This window comes from Eurytemora carolleeae, unplaced genomic scaffold (genome assembly GCF_000591075.1).
Source record: "Eurytemora carolleeae unplaced genomic scaffold, Eaff_2.0 scaffold160, whole genome shotgun sequence".
Taxonomy (NCBI): Eukaryota; Metazoa; Arthropoda; class Copepoda; order Calanoida; family Temoridae; genus Eurytemora; species Eurytemora carolleeae.
Window position 1 is genome coordinate 411,932 of NW_019396112.1, and position 17,359 is coordinate 429,290.

Below are 17,359 nucleotides of genomic sequence, written 5' to 3' on the forward strand. Positions count from 1 at the left end.
CAAGTTAGCAACAGGTAAACAGGGAACAGAGCACCAGCAAACAAATTAAGGAGAGATCCCCAATCCTAATAAATAAGCAACGTATCGGAATAATTTTTGTGCATACATAACTGTAGTCAGCCATGCTCAGAACTTCACAGAACTTTAAATTTAAATTTATCCCCCTGGAATTAAAAATCAAATAAAATCAGGCTTAGTGCCATCTTCCCACTTTTCTATATCAGGTCTGAAGAAAGGTATTAAAGCTTATATTAGTGGTTAGAGAGGTCCTTGTTAAATTAAAATGTAAAATTGTATACTATCTGTAATGGTTATTTTATTAAAATATTTGGTCAATCTATCTTCCATCTATGCATCTATCCATCCATCTATCTAACTATCTATCTATCTGAAAGACTGTTTAGACAAAGGAGGTTGTCTTCCGCCATACAGTGGCGTACTATGGGGGGGGGCAGTGTCCTCTTGCCACCCCTGGGAGTTCCAGGGGGGGGCCTGCCCCCCCCCTCCTGGAAAATACAAAACTTAAAGGAAACAATCTTAAAAAGTAACACCTGACAATGACAAAGACTAAGGATTTGTCTAAATTCAATGTTAATACAAAATTTTAAGATACTTTAAACAATTCCAGGGGGGGGGGCAAAAATTTGTTGCCTCCCTGGCTAAAATCCTGTGTACGCGCCTGCCGCCATGTGAAAATATTTTTCGAGTATCATTAACTTAATAAAGTTTGAAAATGAAATCGGCAATGCATCTTTTTCATATCAAAAGAACAAACGTCATTAAACAGTACACAACAATCTGCAATTTACAATCTGCAATCTGCATACTAGGAATAATAGTGTAGAGAATAATGGTGCTGGTACCGGGCCGAGCTTTGAAAGTTAATAGGGCCGGCTCTAGGTCTATCTATACTTTTTTCGGAGTCATTGACATGTCTACGTCAAAGGGACAGGGTAATCTTTGGTCTACATCTACAAGGGCAATATGTTGGCAGGTTTATACCTTCTTCGGTTAATTATATATATTATAATAAGGAATATAAGGAAATACTCTCCAAAACGGTTAAAATGTTAATTCAAAGAGAACACAAAAAAATAAAGTTGTACTATTTCCTTTGTTCTATAATATCCTGTTATAGCAAGTTTTCATAAATATATTTTATTTCTTACATAGTTCTAATTACTTAATAATTATATCAGGGATATCATCAAACATTTGAATACAAAAACTGAAGTCACTTTAAATTCTGAAAATCCATCCCTTTTTCTTCAAATTTTAATTATTTCGTTTAATACTTAAAAAAAATCAAAAATGCACACTGTACATTGATTGATTCATGAGAGTTTTAAGAGACTATCGTATGGTCAGACATTCAATGATTTACAAGATAACAGTTTTAATGATTTAACTTTTAAAGTCAAGTTTAATATATTTTGTATTGAGGATCAAGAAGTGTTACGAGACTTTTTAACGAACAGTAAAGCAAGAATAGGACTAAGGAGTTTTATTGAAGTTCTTCTGAAGAGAAACTTTGGGGTTGATCAGAGCTTGAGCTGAAACGAAGGACGGTCACTGAACTGTTCGAGAGTCATTCAACTTTCGCGAAGTTGACCATTGAGCTGGAAAGTGTTAGGATGTTTCGTCTAGATTCTCCAGGTATATTTTGGCTGTATTTAGGGTGTCTTCTTTCGTTTTTATTCTTTTGGATTTGCTTAGTGTTCCTAAAATAAAAAAAAACAGAATTAAGCTTCAAGTTGTGACAAACAAGAATTTATGACTATTTTTAACAGGGATAAGAATAGATTGTTAATAAAAGATAGGACAACTTAAGAAAAACATTATTTGAACAGTGTACTAAACCCATTTTCAGGAAGCGTGTTAATGTTAAAGATTAAGTTTTGAAAACTTTAAACAATTGAAAAACACCTCTTTCTCCAACCTAAATTAAGTTTTTGCAGTAAGGAGATTAATTTTAATATTACCTGAAATAAATTCTTCATCCTCTGAGTCGGAGAACCCGAAATGATCCTTTTTTCTTGTTCTAACTTTATTTATTAAAGATTTGGTTAATTTCTCCCCAGCTCCTTTAGACAAAATAAGATTGCTTTTATGAGTTTTCAAGGTTGACGCAGACTTCCCCAAGTTTAAATGATGACTTGAGATCCAATGTTCTTGGTTTGGAGCAGATATCTCCAAAGGAGAACTTGGAATCTGAAGGCCCAGTTTTGAATTCTCAAGGATGTGAAGAGGACTTAAAATCCGGGGTTCTAGGTTTGGAGCAGAATTATCTAGGCTTGGATGGGGACTTAAAATCTGAGGCTTTATGTTTAGAGCGAAATTCTCAAGGTTTGGACGAAGACTTGAAATCTGACGTTGCATGTTTAGAGAAGTATTTTCCTGGTTTAGATGAGAACTTACAATATTACGGTGGAAGTTTAGAGTAGAGTCGTTCCTGTTTTGATGAGACCTAAGTATCTCAGGTGGTGAAAAGCTAAGGCAAGGTTCACTAGATCCTGTAGACAGTTTACCCCAGGATAGATTACCATTTACAAATACAGGTTCCAGGTCTATATTTATCTCCTGCTCAGGTATCCAGGAACATCTGAAAACAGACAGGGTAAAATATCAAGTTCTTAGGATAGATATATTCCTTTCTCTTTAAATCTATGGGTTTCCGCTTACTTTCAAGATTTATGATACACAACATTTGAGTAGTTAATATCCCCCCCATAAAGTTAGAACTGGGGGCCATTTTTCTGTGAAACTATTTTCAACTAAATTAGGTTTGATTTGGATATATCAAAAATAAATTCTAATCCGTCCCGAAATGCAGAACTGTAGGACCGGATACAGAACCCATCTTACCTTCCAGGCACAAACTCCCCCGTTAGACTTCTTCTAACACAGTCGGGTAGAGCAATATCCGTAGATTTTCTATCATTGAACTTCTCCGGGGAGGTATTAGCACTAGAACGAGGTTCAGATGTAACTTGCTTCCAACGTGTATTATCCAAAGAAGCCTTGATCAAAAATCCTGACTCGTCCTCCTCAAACATCAAGGAAACCGGGTTTCTTTTCCTTTTCTTCTGTTCAGGTTTAGCTTTACTCCTTTCACTATTCTCCTTATCTGCGGGGTTTATTCGTTCATGTTTATGTCTTCGTTTTATTGCTCTTTCTTGTGTAGATACATTGTCCTGCGACAAATGATTTATCTCTTTTAAAACTTGAAATTCGGTTCCTTCGCAAACCTCCGTATTCTCGTCACAGCCTTGGTTGGATGATTCGTCTCTAGGAGGTATTTGATTAGTTTTGACAGGTTTAACTGGTATATCCATGAGAGAGAAAACAGAACCAGCTTCAGATGGGCTTGCATCCCTGAGAAATCTAGCGGATCTACGAACACTGAGACGGGTTGAGACTCGCTCTTTCTTCTTCTTCTTTCCGGCAGCAGCTGAAATTCAAGGGATAAAAACTTGTTTAACAGTTACAAAATATATTTTAATAAACTTACCTTTAACAGGTCCACAAAACATGATATCCTCAGACAGCAGAGCTTCAAGATATTCTTTCTTAAGGTTTTCATCAGATATATTTTCTAACTTGAGGTCCAGATTCTCATCTCTGAAAATAATAAAAATTATTGATTTTTTTGTATTTTAAACGTTATTATATATCGACATATTTGAAAACACCCACAATAAACCAAGTAATGGAATTGAACAACAGAGTCAAATTTTACCGCTCAAATGATTCCTTCAAGGCCAGTACAACCCGATAGTTTTGTCATTTTTGTCAGAAACTCCGATTTTGCTTATTTTTCCTGATTTTTCAAACCTAATTATAACATAAGAATAAGATATGAAAGAAACTCGATGTTAAGCCCCTAGACTTCTGTGTCCACTAACGCCTTCACAAGAAAAATACATATTCTTTGTACAACGCACCTGAAGGAATTTACTACGTCGGAAGGATATGAGTTAGTTCTTGATTCTTCAAGAAAACCGGATTCGTTCTCCGGATTTCTAGAGCTCTCTGAACAGCCAGAGTCAAGTTTCTCATCCTTTGATGGGGTCGGATGATCATGAGAGAGATCAGCAGAGGAGTTTGCAGAAAGATTGGGAGTAGTTGTTTCGATCTTGGATCTAGACAAGGAGTTGAGAAAACCAACTGCCTTCTCCAGGAGTAGCCCAACATCGGACTCAGTACTAAAATGCATATTTCAATGTTATCTATGTTAAGTAAAAGCAAGATGTATGTAATTTCGTGGCCTATAATCAAATATTCAAAAGAACAACATAGAATTTAAAAGAACACCTCAAGAAAACAATAAGATAAAATTACAGAGAACAGTTGTTATAATTCCACATTTGCGCTTTCAGTGAACACGACACTTTGATAAATGTTAAAAATACGACAATAATCTATAATATATACTTTTCTTGTCTATCTGTAAGTCAGTTTCTTTCCAATAAACGTCCAAATGGCTGAACCGATCGGACCAAAATTATTTGTCGAAATTTAAAAAATATGCCTTAAAATATTTTGGAAGTTTAAAAATTCACCAAAAAATTGATAAATCTACGAAATTTTTTAATTGTTGTTTGATAATTAAAGAAGAGAAAATGCCACAGAATAAGGTAAAATCAAGGATAGTCTAGTATATTATAATCATAAGAAAATAAAATTAATCCAAACCTTGTAGAAGGTTCGGTTTCAAAATCTGGAACGTTTTCAATTAATTTCTTTAATTTTTTCTCGTCCTTTGCACTAAGAGGTTTAGATGTTGGTTTCTTTCTTCCTTTGAACTGTTTCTGAATCTTGAGTTTCCTTTTCCGGTTCTTATCCTTATCGTTCTGCTTCCAGAATTGATATTCCTCGATATGTCTTTTATCCAAACCTTTCCCAAGATTCAGTTCTCCCTCCTCACTAAACCCTCTTCGGGAACCTTCGAAAATCGTTTCAAACTTCCTTCGAATTGGAGCAACAAAGTTCTTGTTTGTGTAGTAGTTGACGAGCTCCTCGTCCTCCTCAGGATTTTCTATCTCAACCTTTATCTTCAGATCGTTAAACACCGTCGAAGAGCGTTTCTTCCTCTTAGCCTTATCCCCCATCCTGGAATACAGATCAAACTTGGAAGGTTGTTTTTGTTAATTAATTAAACCTTTCGGGAAAAAACTATGAAAATGTTTGCATGATTAAATTCATTCAATATTTTTATTCCAACGCTTCATGAAAAACTAAAATTCATTCTTCCTTCTTAAAAACATGTTTTACCCATCGTGTTCAAAAGTTTTCGCTGAGTAAGGGGTTTGTAATATATGTAGTATATATATATATATTAAAAACATTTCCCTCATTTTTAAACAACAACCTGTCCTTAAAATATCTATTTATGTCAAATTGTAATGGGAGTTATTAAGTGCGAAAAAGTTTTTGCCGGGATTTTTATTTTGATCGAAAACAAACTAGAAAAATAAAAAATCACAGTAAATTTTTTTTTCGCACGCATGATACCCATGTCAATAACAATTATAGTTTTATTCAGTTTTAATCAAATTATTTAAAAGCAGGTCGATAAAGTTACTTAATCACCCTAATGAAGGGTGATTAAGTAACTTTATTACCCTACAATGAGAAAAATTAGGTATGAAATTTAAAATTTTAATAGTAGGGTGATAAAGTTACTTTTCGCCCTGTTGTAGGGCGATAAAGTCACTTAATCACCCTACAACGGGAAATACTCGGTGTGATAAATTGAATAAAAGTATAAAAACCTGATGCTGATCGAAGTACCGTGAAGAAAACTACAAAAAAAAGCTTGAAACTACATTTTGTTTCCTGTAACAAGAAATTTTTGCGATATAGTAGAAGAATTAAATATATCTTTTCTAAATGTATATATATATATATATATATAATGGTACCAGTACAAACGTCGGACCCACAAACGTCGGACGGTACAAACAAAAGCCTTACAAACGTTGGACAGTACAAACGTCGGACCAGTACAAACGTCGGACCAGTACAAACGTCAGACTGGTACAAACGTCGGACAAGTACAAACGTCGGACGGGTACATTTATAAGGAAAAACGTCGGACTAAGGAGGAAAAAATATATTTGAATTTTCAGATTAAATTTCTTGTAAGTTCGCAATTTTCTCTAAAAAAAATTCCCAATTTTTTTTGTTAAAAATTCATAATCTCACAAAGTCTGGATGCATGGACGGGGAGACTGCTAACTATATTGAGGTTAAGCAGGGGGGGACGGCACCTACTTGATTCAAATCAGTTTGAATATAGGGTTACAAAGAAGAAACACAACAAAACCGATTACAAATGCATTCAAAGGAAAACAATTCTTGAGAATGACAAGATTATCAGTTTCCTGGGAGAGCATACACATGACAGTGATCTTTTGAAGAAAAGAGTACGTGAAATAGAAACACAAGTAGTTAAAGAAAGCTCTGGAAATAAAGCAATAAGTCCACGAACTGTTCTTGGAAACATCTACAACATCGGGTTGCAAAGATATAGGGATTAAACTGTATGATCTTGTAGAATTCATAGTTTGAAATTGTTTAATACATTATATCCCATAAAAAGAAAAAATATGTTTTGAGGGTTTATAACAAAATATTACAAATTGTAATATTTTTGACCCCCCCCCCCCTCCCAAAATTAATCAAAATATGAAATCCCCTTTCTTTGCAGAGTTTAAGAATACTACTTACAATTTAATCATAATTCATGGCGTAACATGCAAAGCATAAAACGTTTAAAAACGTCAAAAATATCCTTTTCAACAAAATAATCTGTGATTTTCTTTATGTCCCGAACTTCTAAGCAGAACTTAACTTGACCATATATATAACACGAAGTATTTACAAGTTACATTTATTTACATGATTAGGTTTGAATAAAAGCAAATTTTAAATAGAGGGGGGGGGGGGTGTCTAGATAAATGAGGTTGTTACTCCAAACCACAAACCGTTGGGGAAAAAATATTCATAGCAGTAAGGGGACATACTTAAATAAGGCTTCTACTCGAAAAAGCTCACTAACTGTAGATTGAGATTTGTGATTTTTAATGTTTGTACTTTAAGGTTAGTCATTAGACAAAAAATTCTCATTCTTTATGTTAATCTTAAAATGGATTTCAAAACCAAATTTGCATACGACATAAAGAAATAATAAAATAAAGGTCAGTTAAGTTCTGTGAAAACCGTGCGTTTACATAAATTATTCGGGTTTGTATCACTTTTTCTTTTTTCATTATTTCGAGCAACGGTCACTCTGGGGGATGATCGCCTGTTCTCATCTGTCCTTTTACTCTTCAAAACATGATTTTTCTTCGCCTTGCTCGGTTGGTAGGAGGAGACTCCACTGTCCTTCGTAGCTGTGGTAATAACTGACGTTGCAAGCTTCGGAGGTTGACAGAAAACCTGGATGAACTCTCCAACAACCGAAACATTCTCCGTGATATAGTTGAGAAACTGGTCCAGGTGAGGGTTAGATACTGCAACCATGTTTGAAGCCTTGCTTTTGTAGAATGTATTAGGTGTCTTACTCTGATTAAACTCCGAATAGAAACAGTTGTCATCCGAGTTTTCACTCACAATTCTATCCACGGTGAGTCCTTTCCAAATATCCTGAACCTCAGATTTGTTCAACCCTAGCTCTGAGAAATATTTAATGGTAAGGGAAAGAAATGCGGGATGTTTAGAGATGAAAAGTCTGTCAAGAATATAATCCTCGTCAACTGTCCAACCCATCCTGAGCAATGAATCTGATCTCTGGTAGACCGAGGTAGGACTAAGAACTAGCAACATATCCGCAATACTAGAATCAAATCCTCGGATCAGCTGATCCAAACTGAGCTGATTTCTGATGATCTTCGCAGATTTAGAATCTCCCATGGTTTCTAGGTACGCACCTCTCTCTTTCAAAAGAGGAATAACTCGCTTCTTCTGGGTTAAAACATACTTTGCCACCTAAAATATGTCCGATTATAAACCAAGTAAATGAGATCAAAACAAGTGTTATATTTTGAATTCAAATTCATCAAATTACCTGGGAAATAGAGAGGTAGGAGAAGGAGAAGAGTGCCTCATGATAGAATGGTTGGGGTAGAATCAACCTCACAGCTACCTCAAACCTCAGCATAACCTCCTGGGCAACGATATACTTCTCCGTGATGAAATGAGAGAAAAAGCCCTGGTCCGGAGAATGCTCCGAGCGGGCAGAGGCGAGAGCAGTCTCCGCTAGTTCTCCGATGTGTGCAGAGAGATCTATGATTGACGAGAGTGGGTTCTCACAGTTAGTACTGGAGTCTAGGAAGAGACCATCCTTCATCTCTATTATTCTCTTGTACTCTACGGCGGACCAGAACTTTAACAACTCGAAGTACGCGTCCAACACTAGCAACTGGAACAAAACTTATAAGAACAACTTTAAGTGACTGTTTAATACATAAAGTGACCCCTCCGTTTGTAGAGCGTCATGTTCGATTAAGAACGTTTTGCGCTTAAATCCCAAATCTCGACGATTAACCTTCCTAATCTCAAAAAGGTCCATTAAGTTTCAGCTTAAAAATAAACGAATTGAAAATTTTGCATTTATTAAAAATTCAGAAAATCTAGAAGAAATGATTATGACCTGGATCCAGATTCATTTTCAGGGTGGATCCAGGATCTGGGTCCATGTCCAAATGAAATGAATCCTGGGCACTGCTTTAAACTTTTTATGATAGAAGAGCAGCTAAATATTCCCCTACCTTGTTTAATAAATATTACCTTATCTATAAGCGTGTATACGTGAAAGTGTTGTTCAACTTGTGAGAGAATAGTATCATATATCTCCTTGAATTCAGTTATCTGACAGACCTTGATCAAACCAAGAATCTCATCAAAGAACTGTTCACCATCCCAGTCAATCAAGAACTCGTGCAAGAATCTGAACAATAAATTATTTAACTTTTTAAAATATAAAAACTTGGGTATGATATTTAAGCAGTTGAATTATATTTAACTATTGGATAAGAAGGAAAAAGCCTAAAAAGAACATTTTGCAAAATACAATACAGAAGTTTAAAGCGCTTTCTAGAAAAAATTGTGGAAAATGTAGTAATATAACTGATCATTTATAATCTATGAAAGTAATTTCATATGACTCTTAATTTCAATAGTCACAAGCTCGATTTACAACGGTACCAGAAATAGCATTTTTTCTATCCAGAAAATTGTCTCAATTCTACTTAAAACGTCCGTAAATCCGCAAGCCAAAGGGGAATGTCCACATTTCCATACAAAGGGTGAGATATTTCTCTCTGATTCTTTGCATGCAGGCCTGAATTGTGATCTAGTTTTTTAATCAAACATCAAAATGTAGGAAAAATTTCCCCTCTTATTTTTCCTCTTATTAATATTAGGTCGGGAAACTCAATTCTGGATTTTATAATGCATTTCCCGCTCTCCTTATATCATTCCCCCCCCCCTTTCCCGCATTTTCCCTCTCCTAAAGGCCAAAGAAGCCTCCGGACTTTATTACTAGAGATTTCTCTCTGATTTTTTGCATGCAGACCTCAATTGAATCAAAACCCAAAGTGGGGGGAAAATAATTTTCCACTGATTTTCCCCGCATTTTCCGGTCATAGTTTTCAAAAACTTTGCGCTAGGTCCATGTGGGGTGTCTAAAGTCATATACATTGGGTCGGGAAACCCAATTCTGGATGTTATAATCCATNTAAACAAAATAAAGAAAAAATCCAAGTTGTAAAGTTTACAATGACTCTCTACGAGTTGAAACCTCACGTTTCCTATTTTCAAACTTAAACATGATGTTTTTCTCCCTTAAAGGCCAAGAAGCCTTCTGACCTTTTAACTCAAGATTTCTCTCTGATTTTTTGCATGCAAACCTGAATTGTGATCTAGTTTTTTAATCAAACAACAAAATGTAGGAAAAATAATTTCTCCCCTTATTTTTCAGATATTTTTTCAAAAACTTTGTGATAGGTCCATGTGGGGTGTCTAAACTCATTAACTTTGGGATAGTAAACTTAATTTTGGACTCTATATTGCATTTCCCTTTCTCCTTATATAATTCCCCCCCCTTTTCCCGCATTTTCTCCCTCCTTAAGACCATAGAAGCCTTCAGACTTCATTACTAGCAATTTCTCTCTTATTTTTGCATGCAGACCTGAATTGTGATCTAGTTATAAAATCAAAAACCAAAGTGGGGAGAAAATTATTTTTCCCCTGTCTAAATTCATCAACATTGGGTGGGGAAACTCAATTCTGGAATCTATTAATAGAGATTTCTCTTTGATTTTTGCATGCAGAGCTGAATTGTGATCTAGTTTTGAATCAAACAAAATTTGGGAGAAAAAAAATGTTCCCGCATTTTTCATGTTTTTTTCGAAAACTTTGTGATAATTCCATGTTTACCTCACAAATTATTCTGTAAAAAAACTAAATTAATAAAGATGATTTCTTGCAATTAATTCTTTTTTAGGACTAAATGTTATATATAATTTTATCATTTTATGAACAATTAAGTTTTGATGTTATATATAATAATCCTTTTTATTCTATGCTCAGTGATTCATCATCTAACTTAAATGTAATATAATATTGGCTATAAATTATTATCATATTTATTAAGAATGGTTTTCTCAGTTATTTATATGTTTAATCTTTTGAATATTATTATATGTATCTCATGATTTTTAGCAAATGGAAATAATTCCAATTTTTTTTTGTAAAATTGGAAATTAAAAAAAAAATATATTAAAATCATCAAAACTGAATTGTTCATAAAATTATATATAACATTTAGTCCTAAAAAAGAATTACTTACAAGAAATCATCTTTATTAATTCAGTTTTTTACAGAATAATTGGTGAGGTAAACATGGACTAATCACGAAGTTTTTGCAAAAAACCTGAAAAATGCGGAAAAATTTTTTTTCACATATTTTGTTTGATTCAAAACTAGATCACAATTCAGCTCTGCATGCGAAAATCACAGAGAAATCTCTATAGTTATAAAGTCAGAAGGCTTCATTGGATTTTAGGAGGAAAAAAGGGGGGGGGACGGTATAAGGAGAGGGGGAAATGCATTATAAAATCCAGAATTGAGTTTCCCGACCCAATGTTGATAACTTTAGATACCCCACATGGACCTAACACAAAGTTTTTGAAAAAATGTCTGAAAAATGGGGAAAAAATATTTTTCCTACATTTTGTTGTTAAATTAAAAAACTAGATCACAATTCAGGTCTGCATGCAAAAATTCAGAGAGAAATCTCTAGTTATAAAGTCCGAAAGCTTCTTGGCCTTTAAGGGAGAAAATGTGGGAAAGGGGGGAAATGGTATAAGGAGAGGGGGAAATGGATTATAGAGTCCAGAATTGAGTTTCCCGACCCAATGTTTATGACTTTAGACACCCCACATGGACCTAGCGCAAAGTTTTTGAAAACTATGACCGGAAAATGCGGGAAAACTCAGGGGGAAAATTTTTGTTTTTGATTCAAAAACTACATCACAATTGAGGTCTGCATGCAAGAAACAAAGAGAAATCTCTAGTAATAAAGTCAGGAGGCGTCTTTGGCCTTTAGGAGGGGGGAAATGCGGGAAAGGGGGGGGAAATGGTATAAGGAGAGCGGGAAATGCATTTTAAAATCCAGAATTGAGTTTCCCGACCTAATATTAAAGACTTTAGACACCCCACATGGACCTAAAGTTTTTGAAAAAATGCCCGAAAACTGCGGGAAAAATAAGGGGGAAAATTATTTTTCCCCACTCTGGTGTTTGATTCAAAAACTAGATCACAATTCAGGCCTGCATACAAAAAATCAGAGAGAAATCTCTAAAAACAAAGTCAGAAGGCCCCCCCCCACCCTTTGTATGGAAATGTGGACATTCCCCTTTATAGAAATAGTTGTGAATTGTGCATACAACGTCGACATATTGGATACTTTTCGTACCAATATATCTTACTGTTTTTACCTTCCTACTACAGGGATTCCATGGAAACAGTGAATTTGGAACTCCATGAGTATTTTAAGAAATCTCCTCTGGCGTTTATTCCTTCTCTCCCTCTCACTTTTACTCCGCGGAGTTGGAAGTGACGAGAATTCTTTACTGAGCGTGTGGTAAAGAACTATGCAGAATCTCTCTATCAACTCCTTTCTTGGTAATATGTTACACGCCGCCTTACAACCCAGGACGGAGAGAATATTATTCGGTAATTCTACGTTCTCCAGGTCTTCAGTAGACTCAATACATTGCAGAGGTATTTTCCTATTCCGTTTACTCTGTAGACCTCCTTCAAGGTTCAAAGTTTCTGCCGAGGGAAGGAGTGTTTGCTTTAATCTATCCTTGAATATTACATTGGTTGCCAGCTGCCCGGGCTCCCAACCTAAACCTGAGAGAACCTTCTCTACTCCAGCATCAGATATTCTTCTGAATCGTTTGTTGAGTATTGTGTTAGATGTGCTTTTTCCAACAGTAGGAGGACAGCTTGGCTCCAGGTCAGGTCGAAGCTGCCGGAACCTGCACAGAAGAGCACTCACATTATTACCGAGACCGATATTTTTACTGATCTTACGGAAATATTTGACCCTTCGATCATCAACGTCCATTTTCTTAGTTATTTTCACAAGTATTGCTATTATTGTGTTAAAGTTAGTTTGATTTTCCAGTCTTGAGAGAAGAAGTTCATATGCATGGTAAAGAGGAGCTCTTTCTTTAACAAGATCATTTTCCAGGCAAAGATTCACGATTTGAAGGAAAGACGACGCAACATACTTTGAAATGTCTACAAAGTCTCCTAATGCCCAGAGGATAAGATCCACGAGAAACTTGCCTAAAATATAAACAAAATAAAGAAAAAATCCAAGTTGTAAAGTTTACAATGACTCTCTACGAGTTGAAACCTCACGTTTCCTATTTTCAAACTTAAACATGATGTTCTGTATGTTTTCTGAATACCAAAAAACTACAGTAAAAGCTTATTAGTTATAAAATTACCTTGGACTGGTTGATTTGGAACTAAGCAATTAACAAAGCGTCGACTGATCTGAGCTGGCATACGTCTCTCCACCAAAACACTGGAGAGCTTGGTAAACTCAAGGCAGGTAAACCCACCATTATCCGCCCTAACTTCTAGGTATCCAAGATGCCGAAGGAGTTCAGCATTCTTTACAACATTCCCAGATCCTTCAAGGAAATAGTTTATGGATTGATCTTCTGTCATTCTCTACATTCTTGATATATCTGAAATTATTTTATAGAAAAAGATTTGATTATTTCCTGGTTCTTCAATGAGAAGATATCTATGATTGATGAGGATCCAGCAGTAAGTATAATTCCTTTCTCCTCCTGCGCTACTATACTGTAGATACATCCAGAGCTCACTTTCTCCGCAGAACATGTCTCGCCACCGAAATTGCTCTGCAATAAAAATGCGTTTTTAAATAGAAAAAATTAAAAATTAAAGAAATATTTCTATTGAAAATATAAAAATAAGGTTGATAATAATATATGTATAAAAACGCAAAATTCCACTTTCCGTGTGTAACATCGGGTTCTGTCCAGCAATACATATTTGATCTTCTATAAGGTTTGATGCAAAAACAGCTCCGTGGTCTGGTGGTAACCTGCTGCTCATAATCCTGGTAGATAGGTTCCAGAGTGATGCAGCAGGACCTCCACCACACACCAACCAGTCTCCAGCAGTACACACAGTAGAGATAAACCGTCCACACTCAGGACGGTTCAGCTCCGACTCCAGGTAGGGACAGAAGGAGTGTATCAGCGGGTTGGATTTCCTAGGGAGAAGTATTTCGTAAATCTCCGTGAATACTTAAAAATCAGTATTCAAAGTAAAATTTATACTCTTGTATATTCTCCATAGTCTACCTAGTATCCCAGAGCTTTACGTCCCCGTCCTCGCCGCCGCTGATCAGACTCACTCCGCCGCTACCGTCCGCCCCGGCTACACAGTGTACAAACTGTGTGTGTCCGGTGAGAACCTTGTCTAATCTTCTTGTCTCCAGATCATAAATATATATGTTTCCGTCACTGCATCCCACATATACACGGCCAGATGATCCAGCCTACACAATATTTTTGACAATAAACATGGGAATTAAATAAAATTCTAGGCTAGGATCTAAGCTTCGCAAAAATTGACGGAAATCAAAGATGTTTTTAACAACTTCTGATTTTCTGCGTCAATTATGGAAGTACAAAACTTGCAGGCAACATTTATAAAATCAGAATTGTGCTATCTAAAAATACCGCATGGATTATACACGATGTTTATTTAAAAACCAGTTTTTTTTGTAACATATTGTAGTTTTTTATTAGTATAATAAAATCCATATACATTGAAATACCTGTCTGTCCAGATCTATCCAGTTTATCTGAGTTGAACGGCCAGTAGCTCCAACATGGAAACTCCAGGCCGGTTTCTCCGTCTTAGTCTTAAACCCATTCCAACACCAACCCCGAACCTCACCTAACCCTCCAGATATCAGAAAACTAAACAAACAAAATTCAACATTTATTTACTTATATTGAAGGGCCCGGCGTTGCCCGCGGAAAAATAATTTGAATTATTTTTAATAAAAAAAAAAATTTTAGCCGTTAACACCCAACCACCCATGAGTGTCCACAAAAAATTGCAGCCCGTTTGGTCCAGCCGTTTGACCGGCTATAGGCAACATACATATGAATGTCTTGTTTTATTATATAGAAGATTATTTCGACACTTGACTTTCAGTTATGGCAAAATTATAAGTACAGGGTAAAAAAAATATTTGAAATAAAATTCTACAGTACTTCTTTAAAGGTGCAAAATTTTAACAAAAAAGGTTAAGTTTTAGGCTTGTGTACTTATGTTATAGGCTAGGACACCACTACAAAATACACACATAAATGCAATATCTTAATAAGAAATAATTATGGTTTAAAATATTATTTAAGGAATATTTAAAATTAAAATAATATACTATAGATCAATCAGTGCAGATAAAAACGCGAAGTAAAAATAATAGAATTAAGTTTGACTATTTTAAACAACTTAGGGACAGAAATAACGAAATTATAAAGGGTTCTTGTGACATTAATAAACAGTTTTGAGGGTAAATGTTCAATATTTCACCCCCCTTTGCATGCAAACCTGANGGGGGGGGGGGTATTAGATTTTTTTCTGTTCCGTTTATTCTAACTTCTTACTTTTCCGTGCTTGTAAGAGAGTATATGGGTTCTTCTCCATGTGCTGCAAAGGATAGAAGAGGTTTAGGTGAGGAGTTGGAGAGAAGGGAATCAACCTCCCAGACACTGATCAACCCGGACTCCGTGCAGGCCGAGTAGAACGATCCACCGGGGCACATGGTCTGGCATGTTACCGTGGTGTACTGAGGTAACAAGGATATATCCCGCATTTTGTCTACAATTTAAACAAACTTCTGGTAAATAATATTTGGTATCTACTAATAATAAAATTAAACAATTAAAGCTGGCAAGATGTAGGATAAATTTTCTAAATTATCCCATCCAATTTTTAATTAAATACTATCTTTATTCATCAAGGTAAATAATTTTTCAAGATGTTTCAGAAACAATCTTGAAGTCAACAAAGGTAAAATTGAGTCATGCATTAAATTAAAGAAAAGTTTCTGTTGTAACGTTTGAGCTTATTCTTTGTTAAAACCCCTTCTTGACAATTGAGAAGGGTTCAAATGTTTAGTCCGTAAAATTAATTTAACGTTGCTAAAAAACAAACGACGCGGCGCCGATCGAAAAATCGTTAGAAAACACATATTAGGTAAATATCCTAGAGTCCGAAATCGCAAGCTGATAAACATATGGATTATAACAATATGCATGAGCTGAAGCATCCCGGGCCCCGGGGTTCTCTCTCCTTCTTTTTTCTCTCTTTGTCCTTCTTTATCTCACGCACTAGTGTGTAAAAAGCGTCGTCGACACCCATTCTAGTTTTGGCAGAGGTCTCGACAAATGGAATTCCATAATTAGTTGCGGCACTCCTAGCTTGCTGCATATCAATACTACGTGTTGGAAGATCACACTTGTTTCCAACCATCACCATCGGAACCTCCTCAGCATCCTTTACACGCTTTATCTGCTCCCGGTACGCTGTTATATCCTCAAATGATTTGGCGTTGTTGACTGCGAATACTATGAGGAAACCCTCTCCTGTCCTCATGTATTGATCTCTCATTGCACTATACTCCTCCTGTCCGGCCGTATCAAGGATGTCTAATAGACATGTTTCTCCGTCTATCACAACCTGAAACAATCAGAAAATGTAAAAAAAATTGCGAATTAATATTGTGATTCCTTCAATCAAAAATACCCATCCCTTTCAAGCGTTTCTTACAGGGTGTGTGCATTTTTTTAAAAAGGGTTAATTTGAATAACTTAAATTAAAATAACTGTATTGGTATTTTTACCGATCCGAAGCTTTTCGGATAAAACATAGTTAACCATCGGATCAAACTTAAAGTATTGATACAACAGCTAAAAAATCTGAACAATAGACTTTGGAACTCAATCACTTATATATCAGGTAGAGAATAGTGCATAAAGCAACTTCAAACATGATTTTATAATTATCCAAAATATAATTTTCAATATGGCTTTTTTCACGTTTAAGAAAAATTCGAAGACGGAGATTTTGGGACTTATTACTGCACAGTTCCCTAGTTGACAAAACCCCTGTGACACTAGGCCTGAGATTAACAAGACTATACACATCGAATGAGACTTCAGAGACGACTGCAAAAAATGTTTTAGACTTTCTTTTTGCATTCTTGTAAACAAGAAAGAATATTAAAATTAAAAACTTCATATCAAAGTAACAAAGTTCCAGGTCATTTATGGATAAAATATTACCTGCTTCCTATAACTATCCTCTATAGTTGGATCATATTCGTCGACAAAATGGTTTTGAATGAGCTGAATAGTTAGCGCAGATTTACCCACGCCCCCAGCACCAACAACAACCAACTTATATTCGGTCATTCTCCTGAAATATTAACATGTTCTTAATCATCATCAGTTCTGCATCATCAGTTTTACATCATCATCAGTTCTTAATCATCTTTAGTTCTACATCATCATCAGTCCTTAATCATCATCAGTTCTATATCATCATTGGTTTTACGTCATCATCATTTCCTAATAATCACAATTTCTTAATCATCATCAGTTCATCGTACATAAGGAAATTACCAAAATCTATATTATTGTAAAAGTTTAAAATAAACATTTTTTTATAGATTGGGGGGAGGGCGAGGGTGGCTAGCCCGTGCAGGTAGCTTTGTTAACTGAGA

At 35.4% G+C, this 17,359-nt stretch overlaps 4 protein-coding genes across 8 annotated transcripts; all 4 read right to left on the bottom strand.

The window, feature by feature from the left end:
* Positions 1 to 1,409: 1,409 nt before the first annotated feature.
* On the bottom strand, positions 1,410 to 5,857 carry LOC111695252 (uncharacterized). Its single transcript, XM_023464490.1, has 7 exons — positions 5,775 to 5,857; positions 4,696 to 5,112; positions 3,945 to 4,205; positions 3,512 to 3,621; positions 2,866 to 3,451; positions 1,983 to 2,602; positions 1,410 to 1,721 (listed from the first exon to the last, which is right to left on the bottom strand). Exons 2-7 carry the CDS (start codon positions 5,109 to 5,111, stop codon positions 1,630 to 1,632), a joined length of 2,085 nt encoding a protein of 694 aa, XP_023320258.1. The 5' UTR covers position 5,112; positions 5,775 to 5,857; the 3' UTR covers positions 1,410 to 1,629.
* LOC111695251 (uncharacterized) lies at positions 5,839 to 13,273 on the bottom strand. Of its 5 annotated transcripts, XR_002763821.1 has the most exons (7): positions 13,029 to 13,273; positions 12,006 to 12,864; positions 8,794 to 8,953; positions 8,072 to 8,425; positions 7,216 to 7,992; positions 6,733 to 6,840; positions 5,839 to 5,971 (listed from the first exon to the last, which is right to left on the bottom strand). XR_002763821.1 is itself a non-coding variant. In XM_023464489.1 (6 exons), coding segments are annotated over exons 1-6 (2,358 nt in total). In that variant the 5' UTR covers positions 13,255 to 13,273; the 3' UTR covers positions 6,666 to 6,838. The 5 variants fall into 5 exon arrangements, 4 of the variants coding, with proteins under 4 accessions (XP_023320257.1, XP_023320256.1, XP_023320253.1 ...); XM_023464489.1 differs by lacking the exon at positions 5,839 to 5,971 and having other exon boundaries at positions 6,666 to 6,840; positions 7,236 to 7,992; XM_023464488.1 differs by lacking the exon at positions 5,839 to 5,971 and having other exon boundaries at positions 6,666 to 6,840; positions 7,225 to 7,992.
* On the bottom strand, positions 13,274 to 15,465 carry LOC111695253 (THO complex subunit 6 homolog). The gene is made up of 5 exons (XM_023464491.1): positions 15,240 to 15,465; positions 14,399 to 14,543; positions 13,920 to 14,116; positions 13,570 to 13,828; positions 13,274 to 13,451 (listed from the first exon to the last, which is right to left on the bottom strand). The coding sequence occupies exons 1-5, from the start codon at positions 15,446 to 15,448 to the stop codon at positions 13,281 to 13,283; spliced, it is 981 nt and encodes a 326-aa protein (XP_023320259.1). The 5' UTR covers positions 15,449 to 15,465; the 3' UTR covers positions 13,274 to 13,280.
* On the bottom strand, positions 15,453 to 17,052 carry LOC111695254 (ras-like protein; the record flags this gene model as incomplete). The annotated part of the gene is given in 2 exon segments (XM_023464492.1): positions 15,453 to 16,314; positions 16,920 to 17,052. Coding segments are annotated over 2 exon segments (571 nt in total), but the record flags the coding sequence as incomplete, so codon positions are not given.
* Between the last annotated feature and the right edge of the window lie 307 nt (positions 17,053 to 17,359).